The sequence below is a fragment of the Neodiprion fabricii genome, chromosome 7, assembly GCF_021155785.1.
Source record: "Neodiprion fabricii isolate iyNeoFabr1 chromosome 7, iyNeoFabr1.1, whole genome shotgun sequence".
Taxonomy (NCBI): domain Eukaryota; kingdom Metazoa; phylum Arthropoda; class Insecta; order Hymenoptera; family Diprionidae; genus Neodiprion; species Neodiprion fabricii.
In genome coordinates this window covers 15,627,755-15,644,061 of record NC_060245.1, presented here as the reverse complement: position 1 = coordinate 15,644,061, position 16,307 = coordinate 15,627,755, and the positions used below count along the sequence as shown (strand labels likewise).

The 16,307-nt window shown below is 38.8% G+C and overlaps 2 protein-coding genes across 2 annotated transcripts in view; both read left to right on the top strand.

The window, feature by feature from the left end:
- The window catches only part of LOC124186316 (probable ATP-dependent RNA helicase DHX35), a 42,110-nt gene that overhangs the window by 1,833 nt on the left and 23,970 nt on the right, over positions 1 to 16,307 (top strand). The window contains exon 2 of the mRNA XM_046577903.1: positions 492 to 706. Within this exon, the coding sequence (XP_046433859.1) occupies positions 492 to 706 (215 nt within the window). The remainder of the gene's footprint in view (positions 1 to 491; positions 707 to 16,307) is intronic.
- LOC124186325 (ceramide phosphoethanolamine synthase) lies at positions 6,981 to 10,340 on the top strand. Its single transcript, XM_046577938.1, has one exon. The coding sequence runs from the start codon at positions 7,834 to 7,836 to the stop codon at positions 8,980 to 8,982; it is 1,149 nt and encodes a 382-aa protein (XP_046433894.1). The 5' UTR covers positions 6,981 to 7,833; the 3' UTR covers positions 8,983 to 10,340.

Below are 16,307 nucleotides of genomic sequence, written 5' to 3'. Positions count from 1 at the left end.
AGCAAAGAAAAAATCTCTTTACAAAAGTGGTTTTTTATGAGCTCGTAATGTCTTAAGCTATACATATATTTGCCAGTGTAGCGAGTGAGGGTTAATAGATACTGACGTGAATGATCATTCAACAATCATTTTATAATGGGCTTTTCAGTATACATTTGATGTTTGTTAATGAAAATACCACTAAAAAGTGACTTCATGCTGAAACTACACCAAAATATCAACACTGAGCGTACTGCCACTTAACACGTACCTATTCTGGACATAGTGAATCCATTCATTTAAACGGGACAGATACAGTTACCGTTAAATGCCGAAAGAGGGCTTGCATTAGGATCAGAGTCGGATTGCTTTTGGTCCTGTAAAAAACTAATCATTCCATAATAAAATTTTTACTTTTTTTCATTCTGTTTTAATCTAAGTACTTACAAATAATTATTTCTTACAGTCGTGAAATTAAGATCTACAGCATTGCAATTTGATATAATTTTCAGGCGAGAGTACTTGGAAAGAGGACAAAGCAGACGTAGATGTGAATTCGGGGACACAATTCGTTTACAATGCTCATCGTTCGTTAGCTATAGATATGCAACGTCAACGTTTACCAATATTCAAGAACAGACATCACATAATATATTTACTAGAAAAGTATCAAACACTGGTTCTAGTCGGTGAAACCGGTTGCGGTAAAAGCACCCAGGTACCTCAGGTAAGCTTTATAATGTTATTAAATTTAACACATACTTTACATATACAGGGTGTCATAAAGGTTCAGGGACAACAGAATAACTTGAAAACTTCGAGTTGTAGGAAAACGTTGGGTACTAATGTAGTAGTTTTCCCTGACTATTCGGTTGTGACCTTGGATTTGATCTTGAAAATAATCTTCAAGGTCATTTCAAAGTCAGGCCCATTTGCTCAAGTGGGTCCCCATGGTTTTAACCTCGAAAATTAAAAAAGCAGAAATTTCCATGTTCAGCTATGTTGGGCACTGTAAATTTTGATGTATGAAGGTCATCTCAAGATTGAACGCTAGATTTAAACCGAGGACGTGAATTTCCCAAAAATGTGCTTGCCAGACTACAATGTTACTTGTAAAAGTTACAGAGGTCAGAGGGATACATCCAGCAATAAAGGTGGCCTTGATCTAAAGGTCAACGTCAACTCGTACAATGATTTCTATGATTTGCAATGCCTGTCACACGATGTCTTTGCCGCTACCATGAGATTTCAAGTGGTTGCAAATGATTTCTAATGATTCAAATTATCTTGATTGATTCCTCATTATCTTAAAGAATATTCCAGTTTTCTGTAAGTTTCTTCTGATTTTCATACAACTTCATTTCCGAAAGTTATCGAGTTTTCCAGACACGAAAGTCATTTCAAGGCCAACTTGAAAATTTTAAACCGAAACACTTGAACCACTCAGGTCACTCATTCCTGCACCATTTCCACTAACTGAAAGTGCATTTGTGCATGATTAGAGAATGAAGGTTCTCATGACACTGTCTATCACCTGATGTTCCTTTCCAAGTTCTGGAACCAGTGTCAGTTCTAATACCTCATTACTGTTCACAGTGTAAAAGGTAGCTTCGTTTCCATTTGAGGAAAATTATTGTTTTGGTCGATAAATTCTCCAGATGAGCCCTACCCCTCTCGTTGGTTTCCACACTGCCCCACACCCCGTGGTGAACATTAGCATCACATCCAACCAAGAATGGCCAGGGTCTCTCCTGCAGTAATCGATCAGTGCTCTAACTTCTGATCTTGGAACATCCCTATCGTGTGGAAAGTAATCCGTGTCTACTACCAGCTTTTGCTCCCTGTTTTTCAGACAGATGCTGGTAACTATTGCAACTAGGTTCATTGTGCTGTGGGTTGTAAGGGGGATAGTTACCACTCAACATTTGAAGTGCCCAATGTGATATCCGGTGGTAGAATTTTTCGCTCTTATTATTTCTGAGGTTAAAAGGATAGGGTCCCATTTAATAAAATTAGCTTGAAATTAAAGTGACCTTGAAAGTTATTCTCAAGGTCAAATCCAAGGTTACGAGTGGATAGCCAGCGAAAAATCCGATAATCACAGTATCCAACGTTTTTTCTACGACTCGAGATTGTCAAGTTATGACGCCCGATGCGGGACTTTTGGGATATGCTGTATAGTGAATTACCTCGCAGTGTTCGGTTATCAGAAAATACAAGGAAAGTTACAGTAAAAGTCAAAAATAGGATTTCTTCAGTCCTCCACAAATCAGACTCTAACGGGAACAGAATTTTGATAGCAGATTTCGTGACTTACCTCTACAAAGGACCCCATAGAATTCTTATGAAAATTGGATCCCGGTCGAATCGGCTGGATTTTCAGTATGTTATAGTACATGTCCTCCCGATCAATAGTTCCTGTGGACATAAGTCCCAAAAATCAGTAGTTTCCGAGGTACAAGCTTCGAACGAAAGATGTCCAAATGTTTTGATATAATATCTAGATTTCATGATTTTCATGAATTATTAAGCTCTAAGCGGACTTAATATCAAAAAAGTCATTGAAAAACTGCACGGTTGATTCTCAAAGATAGACAGGAAGCTGTGATTGACTCCATCAGTGCATTGATTCTATCCATGAACTCACTGGTTTACTGGATGGACGTGCAACGTCAGATTTCGCGTGCAGAACGAGACGCTCCGACACTTGCAATGATCGACTTGTCCTATTTTTCACGAGTGTACAGAGTCTACGAATCGACTGTGCAGTTTTTTAGTAATATGTTTCATTTCAAGTCCCCCTTGAAGTTTTGAAATTCATAAAAATCGCGTAATCCATAGATATCGCAAAATTCATATACTCCCCTTAGGAAGCCTGTCTCTGGGAAACTACTGATTTTTGGAATTTGTATCAAGGAGAATTTTTGATCGGGAAGATATGTGCTAGAACATACTGAAAATCCAGCCAATTCGACCGGGAACCAATTTCTATAAGGCTTCTGCGGGGTCCTTAACGGTCAAATAATCGTCTATTTTGTAGTGTAACATCTTGTCTGAATGAACAGAAAACAAATCAATTTCCTTCCCTAATTAAATATTTGGTAGCACGTAATGTTGGCACCGACATTGTACTTAACATTTATATCAAGTCTGTGATCAAAAATTGAACCCACGTGCCACATTGACATACCGACCGTATTAGCTCAGGTGCTAGCACTCGTGGCTGCGCATCAGGAGGACTCGGGTTCAAATCCTTGGCCTGTCAATTCGGTCCTGAGTGGCATCTTGCAAAAACGTAAGACGGGTCAAGCCGTTCAGGCGCCAGATTACTAGTCGGCGATTTTTCCGTAAATAGAATCATATATCGAACCGTCCGGTCAAACTTGAACCCCGAACCTCCTCTCTTGTCACTCAAATTTACTGTTATATCAGAGACAACTCTGTATCGGTCGTTGAACTTTCTGAGTCTGTTATTAACCCACAGCTCTTTGTATTTGGCGATCAAGGATGTACATTAAAACCTGAAAATAATTTTTCTGACTTTTCTTGAATCCCCAATTGAAAGAATTCCTTTTTTGGCTGATTTTTCTTGCGCTGATCAGATTCCAATTTGTACAATTGTTACGTCCTGCATACTCTAGATTCTTTTCCGACACTATTATGGCCATCTTAAACCCTGCATCTTTTTCCTATCGTCACCTTACTGCCTCAGTTTGCATACCGCATCAGCAGAATGCTTCCTCAACTCCTGCACTGCAACTAGACAGTCATTCGCATCCTACCACCCATATACGCCACTCTCAAGTCATCCTTGATGCGGCCAACATCTAAATCATCACTGTCGAAATCTTTGACCATAAATTAATTGTACTCTCTAAATTTAACTCCTCAATGCAAGTTCTCTCATTTTCTCTGATTCTTCGTACGTGCGCGTAGTCGACGGGCTACGAACCCGAAATAGGCCGTAATAACATCGCGGCTGGGTGTGGATGCGGTCATCGATAGCCGCTCGTCGTGATCACTATCATCCACCCCGTAACGCAATTATCGTTTCATTTTTCATACTTATGCGATAAATTTTTTTTTTAAAAGCGTCATTTTACAAATTTACTTTACCAGTTTCATACTCTTATGTATTATTTAGTATATTATATGCCGTGCGCATTCAGTGAACTGCCATAATCCGACCGAGCGCTGCGTCTACAATAGGCAACTGAAGTTAGATCTGATTTGTTCGTATCTCATACGAAAGTAAGAGGTGAAATCCTTTTGAACACCAAAAATAATCGAAAGCTCTATCTGACACGAGATTTAATGGATACAAATCAACTGGACACCGAGATTCCTTGTACACAGTCCGATTGGATACCAAGATTTATTGGACACAGTCCGAATGGACATCAGCGGTGTTGCGAGCACCGCCCCATCGGGCCTCAAAGATTAAATATTTAGACGCTCGATTAAAACCGAAATTGTCGGACGTAGAAAAGTAATGCTGAAGTCCCATTTACAAACTGATTATGTCGAATGAATCTTGGTGTCCGATCAAGGCTGTGCCCAATGAATCGCGGTGTCCAATCGGTCTGTTTCCATTGAATCTCGTGTCCAATACAGCTTCCGATTATTTTTCGTGTCCAATAACGCTGGTATCCAAACACGCTTTTCCCATGGTAACTACGGGACCCGTAAGTGCTGAGCAGAGGGAATTGTGGTCATACATATATTATAGATAGAGTAGCCAAGACTTGGGCGCCTCCGCCTTAAGTGGAAGTATGTGGCGAAAAGAAAGAGAGAGATCTCTTATTGTTAGTGCTTTTTTTAATACACACACGTCCTTTTTTGGTACATTTGTTACGTCATTAGAGAGCACAAAAATATTTTTCTTACATTTTTTTGGAACCTGGTGAGGCCGCCCAGCGTATGGACGAAAATTGGGTAAAATTCGATTTCACCACAATTCGTGGTGAACGGAAAGAGCTATATGATGTATCCAACGATGTTCCTGTCAATTAGGCCCTCCTGTATTGACTATCCCTCCATATACGATCAAATTGTCTAGGGCCGTTCATGAAACACGTAACGCTGATTTTTGGAATATTCGACCCATCCTCACTTCTGTGTCACGCCGCGACGTTCATACGACTCATCCTTCTGAAAATCACGTGACACAAATGGACCCCCCACCCCCACTCCCACCCGAACCCATTTGAATTTTACGGTTGAGTGAACGTGCCATAAAAATTTGAAATTTATTGAGGTTGCTAGACGAAAACTAGGAGTTGCAATAATTTCGTAAATAAAAGTGGCTCTCACGCCTACGATTACAATCACGATCATGAGCCTCTTTTATTTACGAAATTATTTGAATTCCTAGTCTTCGTCTAGCGACCTCAATATTGCATTGCAAAACAGTCTCACAGTGGCTCATTTTACTACTAATTATTTCCGCAATTGTGCAAAAGTTGCTTCAGTCTTTGGGGCAACGTAAGAGGAATTGTCAAGGTGCGATTTAAGCGCCTCCTGCGGTGTAAGCACGTATAGCGTTCTCCCCCCTCATCCCTATGATCTTACGATTCGCCGATGCCACCTTTTTCTCGGATTTAATGTCGGTTGAGGTTGGAAACGCAAAAACTCGGTTTTCACTCACTTCAAATGCGTGTTTTGCGAATTTACGGAATCTAATGTTTATAGCATGGAGGTTTATAGGTTACGATCGCCGCCCTTTTCTTTTCACATTTTGAAGCGAGAATTTCACTTTTTCCGGAATAGACGCTCAAATTGCTTTCAGACGATTCTTCTTACGTTACCTCAAAACTGGGGACAAGTTTTATCGCTGAGTGTTGTCTCCTTCCTACTACTCCGTGCATGCATCGTCGAAGTTTGAACCCTTTCCGATCATTTGTTCATTTGATATAGGAAGAAAACGAGTGAGTTTGTTCGGTCGGTAAAGATAGGACTGCTATATGAGCTTAAATATTGGGATTGTCATTTTATTGTGGCTCGTCTGGTGAAAAAAATCAAACTAATGCAACCAAGCTAACAACTGACAGTTGACTGTGTTTTTTTTGCTTGTGGATAGTAGAACAGGTATATTACTGATTACGTTTCATTAATTTATGTGACATGCGTCATTTGAAACCCCAATAATTACGATTTGCTTCCATTAAAATTAAAAACTCAGGTTATGTGATCATAAAATAGTGCCGAAAACCAGACTTGGACGTCATAAGTACATTTTCCGATAAAAGAAGAGAATCGGGAATGCTTTAGGGATTCGCCGCACTGATCCGTTTGGCTGGGGACCGTCGCATAGCTACTTGCGATCGGCCGGCCACGTATCACTCCACGTTTTCCGATGGCCACAATTTTTGGAATTTCTTATACCCTTACTTTACTTCTGTATAGAAAAAGTGCAGTGAAATCACAAATATTATACTTACATTTATTGCATATAGTAACAACCATACTTACAACCATGTGAACATCTGTGTACACCAATCTGGCAGTCGCAGGTCTAGAGTCTTACAATTAGTGTGAAAGGGATCTAGCTGAGAAAAGTGAAGCAAGTAATGAATCATGTTTGGCAAAGCGCGCGCTTTCAGGTACATACCTGCCTACTGCTGTAGTTACACAATCATGTATTTCAACTTTGAATTAAGCTTAGAAAATTATAAACCGTATTTTTGAGATATTTAACGAACACTTCGGGTAGTAATTTTGTTTTCGTTCTCTTGACCCGTTACATCAAGGTATCCTCTAAAGTAAATGCAGATTAACCGCCCCATATTCTTTCTAAGCAAGTATGCAACTATACATTTCTATAACCTGTAACGTGCTATAATTAATATAAATTCATTACTGAAGCTGGGTATTGAAGATACTATCATGCATGACGATAATGTGATACAATATCGCGGTATCATATCAAGATTATTGATAAAAAAAAGTTCGAATACGAAGACCTGTTAGGACATGTCACACCTGTAGAAGTACGCGTAGCGCAGACGCGCCTTGTTCCACGCTGACGCCTACAAGGCTGAGAGGCACTGGCTCATACATTTATTATCTAGCCACAACACTGTCAACCGTTGAACGATGAAGTGCGCGAATTTTACGTGTTCGAATATATGATGCTTTCCTCGGTCACAGATTCATCCCAGCACATACATAACTATTTATTATATACAGTGTGGAAAAAGTTTATATAGTTTAATTTATTTATTGCAGAGTGTAAATATAATGACCAGTTTGCATTTAAGTGGGATGTCATGTTAAACAAGGTAGAAAAATAAAAATAGAATTTTAACAACAACGTATCAAATGAAGACGTTTTATAGTCGAGATTGTTTTTCTTTTATGTCTCTCTGTTCAGAGTTTGATTTATAAGTACCAGAGAATAAGTGATTGCCATACAACCGAGCAACAGTTTATGATGACGATTTACACAGAAACGGTTCAAATTGTGCACCTGCGTGGAATGTTAAATCTTGCTTGTTCTAATCTTGTTAAATCATTAAAACCTGTAACGTGTTTGAAGTGACGTCAGTCGTATGCTTTAAATAGTGGTTTATACAAAACAAGGCTGAAAGCATTACAATAAACTGTAAGAGACTGACGGTTTAAGCAAAACAAGATTAGATACGAACGAGGAAAAATTAACGAGTTATTTTCGCATGTAGAGCGCGACGCTATAATTGAAAACACCGCGTTTGACATTAAAACTGTGAGATGTAATAATGTTTTGCGCGAGTTATGTATTCACCTTCAACGAATGGGAACTCCAGACTAATTATTCCTCTTTGTTACATATTGGTACAATTCTCGCGCGACACGCGCATTTAACGCGTTGAATGAATGCCCAAAACTACAATGCTCGGTCCGAACGCAGCTTGCAGTCGCCTCTTCTTGGCGCTCTTAATTTTAACTCTGAGCTACTTTGTGTACATGAACTATCTCCTCTTCGTCAGAGTCCGCGACTTCGCAATTCACCGAGATTTGGACGCGATCCCAGCTGATCCCTCCTACTACAACTCGTACATATCCTGCGACGTAAATCCGATCTGTGACGTAACGGTGAAGAGTTTGATGCTCGACAATCCGAATCACTACTTGCTGAGTCCTCTGGCCGTGATCGTTGACCGCGTGTTAAAGATCAGTGATCAATCTTGGATATCACCAAACAAAATCAGCGCTTTCCATGTGCTGGTGGCGATCGCTGCAGGAAAATGTGTGTCGAGTGACTCTCTCTCTCAACGCCGGTTTGGTGTTGTTCTATTTATGGTAAGATCGTGGCTAGACGACCTCGACGGACACGTGGCGAGGCGGAGGAAGAACATCCGAGGCGAGTATTCGGAGGTTGGGAGCAACGGTTACTGGGTCGATGGGATCTGCGACTCGCTAGGGGTATTAAGCCTCATCATCGGGGTGTATTACTTCATCAGAGTCAACCCCCCGAGGCGCAGCTACGAGAAGCTGCTTCCGGTCATCGAGTCAAAGGAATTGGGGTCCGGAATGCTGTACAAAAAGAAGTCGCCTCTGGGGCGAGCGGCGCCGAAGGTGCTGCTTCTCTTCGTTGGTCAGCTGTTGCTCAGTAGCGCCGGATGGAACCGGTACATCGCCCTGTATCAGGACCTGCTCGAAGGGCAGTCGTCGCAAGGACATCAGAACAGCGTTACCGGATCCTCGTTTCTGTTCACTCAGGAGGACATTCAGCTGACGGTTTTCCGAAGCGGCCCCTTTTGGGCGATCACTTTGTCCTGGACCCTTGTCAATGTTCATGCCCTGACGGATTACCTCCTCCTGGCCATATTTACCGACCGTCTCTGGGAATACGTCAGCTCCATTCGGTACCTGGGTTATGTGGTTTTGTTCACCGTATTGGGACTCACGGAGTATCATTACAGGAACCTTTATCAGGAGTTTTTCAACTCCGCGACGTCGGCCTACCTAAAAAGCGGGCAATCTTTGACGCCTGTTGAGAATATCAGTTACAGACTCACTTGACACCAGTCAGACGGAACGATCACGTCACCTAATTGTTCCAGGAAATCTTCGAGCGACAAGTTTTATGCACAGCATTCCTAGGATTTGATTTATCTTTTGAACGAACTTCGGTACTTTGTTTAACAACTCAAGTGCCCTATTTTAAACTAGTCTACGATGCCCGTTATAAATATTGTATCATTCTTGTTGCAGAAAATATTGTATAGATCTTAACAGCAAAATATTGATTGTGACAAAGGAATTTGATTACATACACTTATGTATGGGATCTATTCAATATTTTATTCATCAAAAACATTTTTAGTTTAAATACAACAATTTTCACAGTCTATACTGCAGTGTATATGGAAGTTACATAATTTTCATGGATTTATTATCGTTTGCTCAACAGTTAAGAAACTGCAGTTACCTACCTACTTCTGATATCGCGACCAAAAAAAAAAATACCACAAAGAATGTGATACCGACTTTATAGCTATACAAGTTGTGGTTTATAACGAACGCTACGTTTCAGTTCTGTATAGGACATTCTCCCAAATTTAGCCTCTTTTTCTTGGACGTTTATGAATTGCAATATTTTAACGCTACTCTAAAGTAGCTTTATGAATTTTTCCAGATTTTTATATCAATTCTTTTGGGAGATGAATTTTTTTTTGTACAATTCGCATAACATGGTTTTAGTAGGTCTGGTAATAAATTTGATAGTAGGAAAAAAAATAATTTTTTGCACCGAATTGTGCAATGCAATGGAAAAAAATAAGACTAATATTTTTACCCTTATTGTGAGGACGGTTTTGAGAAAAAATGATTGCAATGAATTTGTTTTACCTAATGAGCTACCTTTGATATACTTTTTAATTTCATATAAAGTACAATAAAAACAAATCAAAGAGAAAAATCGACATAGGGGGAATCGGTCATTAATGAATTTTTTATTTTGTTCGATAGTCTGATATAATTTTGTGCTTAGACTTCCGGCAAAATATTTCCAACACCATTCAATAGCTGATGCTCACCTTGCTGATTTTTTTGTAGGTTTTTTTTTATGTATCCCTGTAGATGACCCGTATTGCATAAATGCATAAATGTTATACCACATATGGAAAGAAAAATATTCTAGATCTTACGTATCCCGTGGTGAATGTATGGACAGCACTTTTTTGGAGTTAAATCTGCAGCAATTGTAGCAAGATTTACAAATCCGGTAACAAGAGTTACAAAAGCATAGTAAGAATTACAATATGCTTGGGTAGATCTATCACAATTAATGTAGATTTGATTCCAGAAGTGCGTAAGTGCTGACCATATGTTCACCGCACGGATGTAAGATCTGCATTAGACTTTTTCCATAGGGAAAGAGGGGGGGGGGGGGGGCAAAACGGCGTACTTAAGGAAATACTAAAATTTTGTGAGCGCCAATGTGTTAAATTTTCTTTTTTTTTTAGTTGCAAACAACGTAAATAATGTCAATTTTCAATTTCCAGTAAGAAAAAAATTTTTATTTTTGCGGGCAAAATGGGGTACCCCTAAAAAAAGTGATTTTTTTTTTTTTTTCAAGTAAATGAAATATGTGTAATAATTACTTTTTAAATTAACGTTAGTAATAAAATTTACTCTCAACATAATTTTAAAAAAGTTTTTTCTTGTTATTTCCATTTCTTTTATTTGTATTTTTTCGCAAAAAGTATACAAATGTTTTTTGTTTTAGCTTTTTAGTGTAAAATGATGCTAGATGTCATTTTTGACCATTTACGAAATTTGTTCGAAAAAAAAAAATTTTTACGAATTTTTTGGGGTACCCCATTTTGCCCACCTACCCCGTTTTGCCCCCCCTTCCCTTATATGTTAAATTATTCATGGAACACGATTACGGAGTTTGCTGTTACATACTTACTTCCGGCTTGACGAACACGTGTCATTTGTGGTTTCAACATCCTGGGAGTTACATCATCGACATTGGACCGTTAGATGTTCATAACGCCACTTGGGCGTCAAATCTCCGCCTGCAGAATTCACGTAGACAGATTGTACGTCATCCGTTTTAAGAGACGTAGGTACTACTGTCGAAACTTAGATGTAAGAATCGCAGTAAGAGTGGTCGCCTTCGTTGATAGCAAAGCAAAGGTAAACGAAATTGAAAAAATCATGGCAATTGAGAAAAGGTTTCAATTTTTGTAGACGTTCTTGAAAGTTTTCCGTGATCTGTGGTGGCATAAAAAATGATTTATGGGGAAGTGGTTGCCGTGTCGTCGAGGAAGTACACGGAATAAAATAAACTGTACTCAAAAAATGTGTGACATTTGTTTCTCCAAAAAACGTCGACAAACATAGACTGTGATATTTATCCAAATTGAATAAAATTATCTATTGTAACGTGGCGCTTTAGATCAGTCCGTCACAAGGGCATACAAGTGAAAGAAATATCGGAAAACATGTCCCTGGCAGGGTACTGCAAGCGAACTCGATACAAAGTAACTAATAAATTACTAGTCACTGATTCTTTCTTTCTAAATTCTGTATTTCGCGCTTCGGTGCAAGCAAACAAGCTATCGACGACAAAAACGATCCCGACCACCGATGGACCAACAGGACCCCTGATGACCTCAATTATTCTCCCGATGATCTCATCTACCGACTGTCCGATGTGCAAGCCTCGTTGTGCCTTGGAAAGCACAACCTCTCGTACCGCTTTGAGTACCGGGGTTAAAGGATATTGCGAAGAGCGCACACAAATCCTCCGGACAGCCGAGCGAAGAAGAAGCTTCTCTTGAAGAAACCAGCTGGCCACTTTCCCGGATGTAGCGAAGACAGCGTACGGCTACGTTTTCACGGGTAGCAAAATGCTGCCCGACAAGCGCCCTCGTGAGTTGATCACGTGGTTCATCAGTGGATCTCATTTCTGTTGATATTCGCATGCGATTCGTGAGTTCCGCCATGTTGGATGCCCCATTTTGAATTTTCAAATTTTGAGTTCAGATGCGTAATCAACGACCCAAGAAACGCCCGTATACCAAATTTTATCGAAATCTGTTTTCAGTGGGGAAATCCACCCTCTTGCGGGTACGGGTTAGAGTTGAGATGAAATTCTGAAAAAATAAGGGAATTATTTTTGAACAATTTGAAGCCGATTTAAGGGGTGAGCCGGTCGAAATTCAAAACTCACTTTTTCAAGGACCAAGCTAGTGCTCACCTACGACTCGCACCGCAAACTTACGCTTCTCCCGAAAGGACCGAGTTTGCTTTCTTGCTACACAATATGTATACTATGGCCGGGAGGGCATCACGCGTGTCTTCGCCAAAGCGTCCCCAACGACAGGCAACCAGCTGGTCAGTGAAGTGCCGCGACTGCAACCCCGTAAGAGCAGCTGTCAACGTCGAAGTCAAAGGGCGAATGATTACCCAACTGTCTGTAATCTGTGTAACCGCGTGGCATATTCATGACCGATATTCGCCATTAGAGGGATGACCTAATTATGGTAGGGAACAAACGGTCAATAAACTCGAAGAAGGATCACCTGACCGGCGAGCCGAACTCCGATCACCGTCCATTCATCGTCAACCCTCGATCTTGTAGATCTAGTTCCTCATTTAAATTCTTCCTCCCTTTTTCTTCTATCGGTATCGTTTGTATTCCCTACTGTTCTTTAACACTAGAACTACCGCGCTGGTCAAAATGACAGGTCTTGAAAAAATCGTTATAATAAAAAATGGTTATATCAACGTGATATGACATTTCTCTATTGTTAGGTATCTATTGAAGACCAGTTATTTTGCCTGGTTTTGGCAGAAATAGCTTCGTGTTAATTTCGCTAGTTCTAGTGTTCATACTTTTTATCATTTTGCTCTCTAGTTAACTTCTCTTCCTTTTTCTCCCGGTTACCTTTCCCGATTATTTTTCTTTTATAATACCGCTAATTTTATCTCAAAATAAAATTAGCGTCTGCATGCCCGATTACTGGTTATAGTAAGTCAGGGTTTTGCCTTCGTATCGTATCGTTACGAAGTTGTCCATATCTTTCCTTCTCTCGTATCTTAATTATCTTTTTGTTTGCATCGTGTGATGCCGGTATCTTTGTGAATCATAGTCCGCAGCTCTGAGTTAAGCCGTCGTGTGACTGCATGATTTCGTTAATTGATTCCGTATCTCTGAACGGCCTCGCAGCTACCGAATAGATAACTCTCTTATATCTTAATTTCTATAATTTTTTTAAATAATATTTTCGCAAGCGGCTTCTGTAATCTCTATCGTATTTCGAGCCGTCTGTTGTCTTTCCTTTTCTGAATATTTGTACCAGTAGTGCTTATTATGTTTTATTTGCTATTTTGCATGAATTTTTATCGTAAATCGAGTTCCTTGCAGTACATCTGAGCGTAGATTAAACCACCGAATAATAAAATTGGTTCTAATTAACAGCCAAATAATCAGTACCGTAGTGTCGTTCTTGGAAGAGTGGGTAAAACCACGTCGCCCAGTGACGCGTAGCTTTAAGTATATTTTTGCACATTATATCGCTTACACCGACCTACGTCTAATTTTCTCTGTCCATTGTCATCTTTTGTTAAAAGCTATCACTTCACTTTATTCTTTCAAAAATCACGCCAGCCACTATTTTTCGATTTATCAATCGTTGTTGACCTGTCAAGTAGAACCTAGAGAATTATTGTTAACTCTTGTAAGCTCTACTTGACTGACTCGAAACTTATAATTTCAATCGATAATACAACTGATTGACTGTTAATTTCCTTTGATTTGAGTTTATTTATTTATTTATTTATTTATCACCAGTTGCCTTAGATGACAGCAGTTTAACGTTACAATATATATAGACTGAAGGTTAGGCTAATCGTGTAGTATAATCCAATACTCCTCTACCAACATGAGTAAAGTCTTCATCTGTTCGTTACGTAATATATTTATAATATGTATAATATGTATGTAGATACGTGAATACATAACTGTAAAATTGTATTTTATTTGACGTAATATTGCCGACAAACCGTTTAAATCGAGTGGCTTAAGTTTGACCTAGTTCTGGCACTCTGAGCTGCTGGATTATTTTTGTAATCAAGGGCTTATATTTATGATTATCCACACACACACACACACACATAAAGCATTCCATGCGTAATTGACCTAACCAAAACTCCAATCCGCTCAAAACCGCGTCCTCGTGAGTGGACGAAAAGTATGTGTGATGTTTTTTTTTTTTAGATTATTAGATAGAGAGATTTTTATCCAAACTCCAACTGCTTGTACAAAGCGATTCACAACCGCAAACAAAGGCGTTGCCTGTGGTCCGAACCGATATCATGTGCGATAACACGATAAAATTGAACATTGTTGATTTTCATATATATTTTATCGACTAACGACGTTTATATGACTTCGAATCGAAATACACAAAAAATCACACATACTCTTGTCAACTGACAAAAAATTCTCTAGACGCTGGAACGTGAAGATCTAGCGATAACTTTTCCTTCAATTTTTCATTTTCGGAATGATTATGCCAGCTTCCCGTTTCTCCGTTTCTTTTTTCTTTAAACAGAGGAACAGAAAGTTAAGAAATGTAATTTAGACCGATTCCCCTTGATTGGTACAATTCATTTCTTACATGAAAAATTGAAAGTAAAAGTGACGTTTTTCAAAATTGTAAAAATCACTCCGTTTACATTTAAGTCAGATATTTTGTATATATTTTTAGTTTGTCATACTCTACAACACACTTAATTCGAGACGGATCACAATTATCAACTTGAAAAGCTGCCTGGCACTTGCCGGATTTATCCGTATCCGTACACCGTTTACACATGTTTTTAGGGCATACAGAAGTTTGTCGCATTACTACGATTTTATTTAGCGGCCAATATCGAGTAGCCATTAATACTTTATCGTATTTTTAACATGTTTATTTACCCACACACGCTAATTGTCAGCGTGGATTAGAAACAAAAATATCGTAAGGCACCTCAATCTATTTTATAAATGTTGACTGACGTGAAAACAGTTCTTGGGTTGAAACGTACATGCATGTATCCTACATTCATTTATATGTATATGAAATTACACATTATACACGCCAAATTCTGTCGGACATCCTGCGGAAAGTATTGCCTCATCACGAGTCAATAGACTTTCGTCGCATTTGTAAATACTGTTGAGAAGAGCAAAAAAAAAAAACACACACAAAAAAAAAAAATGAGTAAGAGATAAAAAATAAACTGCGGATTTCTTCAAGTTCAATTCTATACCTACGTATTATAGTTTTACAATATAGCTTAACATATAAAATACGAAATACGTACTATGCAGTCTTCATCAATTTACTATCTAGATATGTTTTATGATCGACATTACGTGAAGGCTTGTCTTATTTCATCATCCAATATAAAAAATATGATTGAGGTACTCTACAAGACTAACAATATCAATCCGTCAATGCCTCTGACGGATTCTAAAAGAAAGTTCAGTTTCACAAGATTTTCTTTTTCTATACTTTCGATTATTCCGGCTTTTCGTCACCTAATATACGGGGTGGTCGGTTTGAATCGCCTTAGAAAACTGCCTTAGAAACGGACAGAGCTATGATAGAAATATACAAAACTTCAAGGGTCCAGAGGGGAAAGATGATGTTGAGATGGGACGACTTGTGGAGTGTGGAGTCTTTTAAATTTTGCAAGTAACGTCTGATTTTAGATAAGGAACACGTACTTTGGATATGAACAGCCGATAGCAAGATCGCGGACGAATTCAAAGAAACGAAAAAAAAATAAATAAATAACGTATCTGAAGAAATAAATTTCTTTCTACTCAATTTCCGCACTTAATTATAGTCCCTCACCCACGCTAAAAAGTCTGTGATCGTAATTCATGATCTGAACCAAAATCATAAAGATTATATTATGTCGTTCCAAGCTCACCAATTTTCTATCTGCCAGATAACTCTTCAGCGTGGGTAAGTAGCAATAGATAAGTATAGAAGCTGATGAGAAAAATCAAAAACAAATAAAAAATTTCGTTTTTTCAGGAAAATATTAAAGAAATAATCTTTTTTCCCGTCTTCGAATTTGTCTTTGACTTCGCTATCAGCTGCTGCTGTCCAAATTCCGTGTTCTCTACCTAAAGTCAGATGACAATTAAAAAATCTCAAAAATAGCAAAATCCATTAGTCGAAAAGTATTGTACGAGACCTTTTCTTGTATCTCATTTCATTTCTGAATTTTATTCTACCATCCGCTTCTAAAATACCGATTGTATTAGAAATACCAGTCAAATTATGATTTGACTGTAGTTTGAAAAAATAAATAGTTACAATATTTGCTCA

Excerpts from the sequence above, each read along its gene's own strand:
- LOC124186325 (XM_046577938.1), top strand. The coding sequence starts at position 7,834 with ATGCCCAAAACTACAATGCTCGGTCCGAACGCAGCTTGCAGTCGCCTC.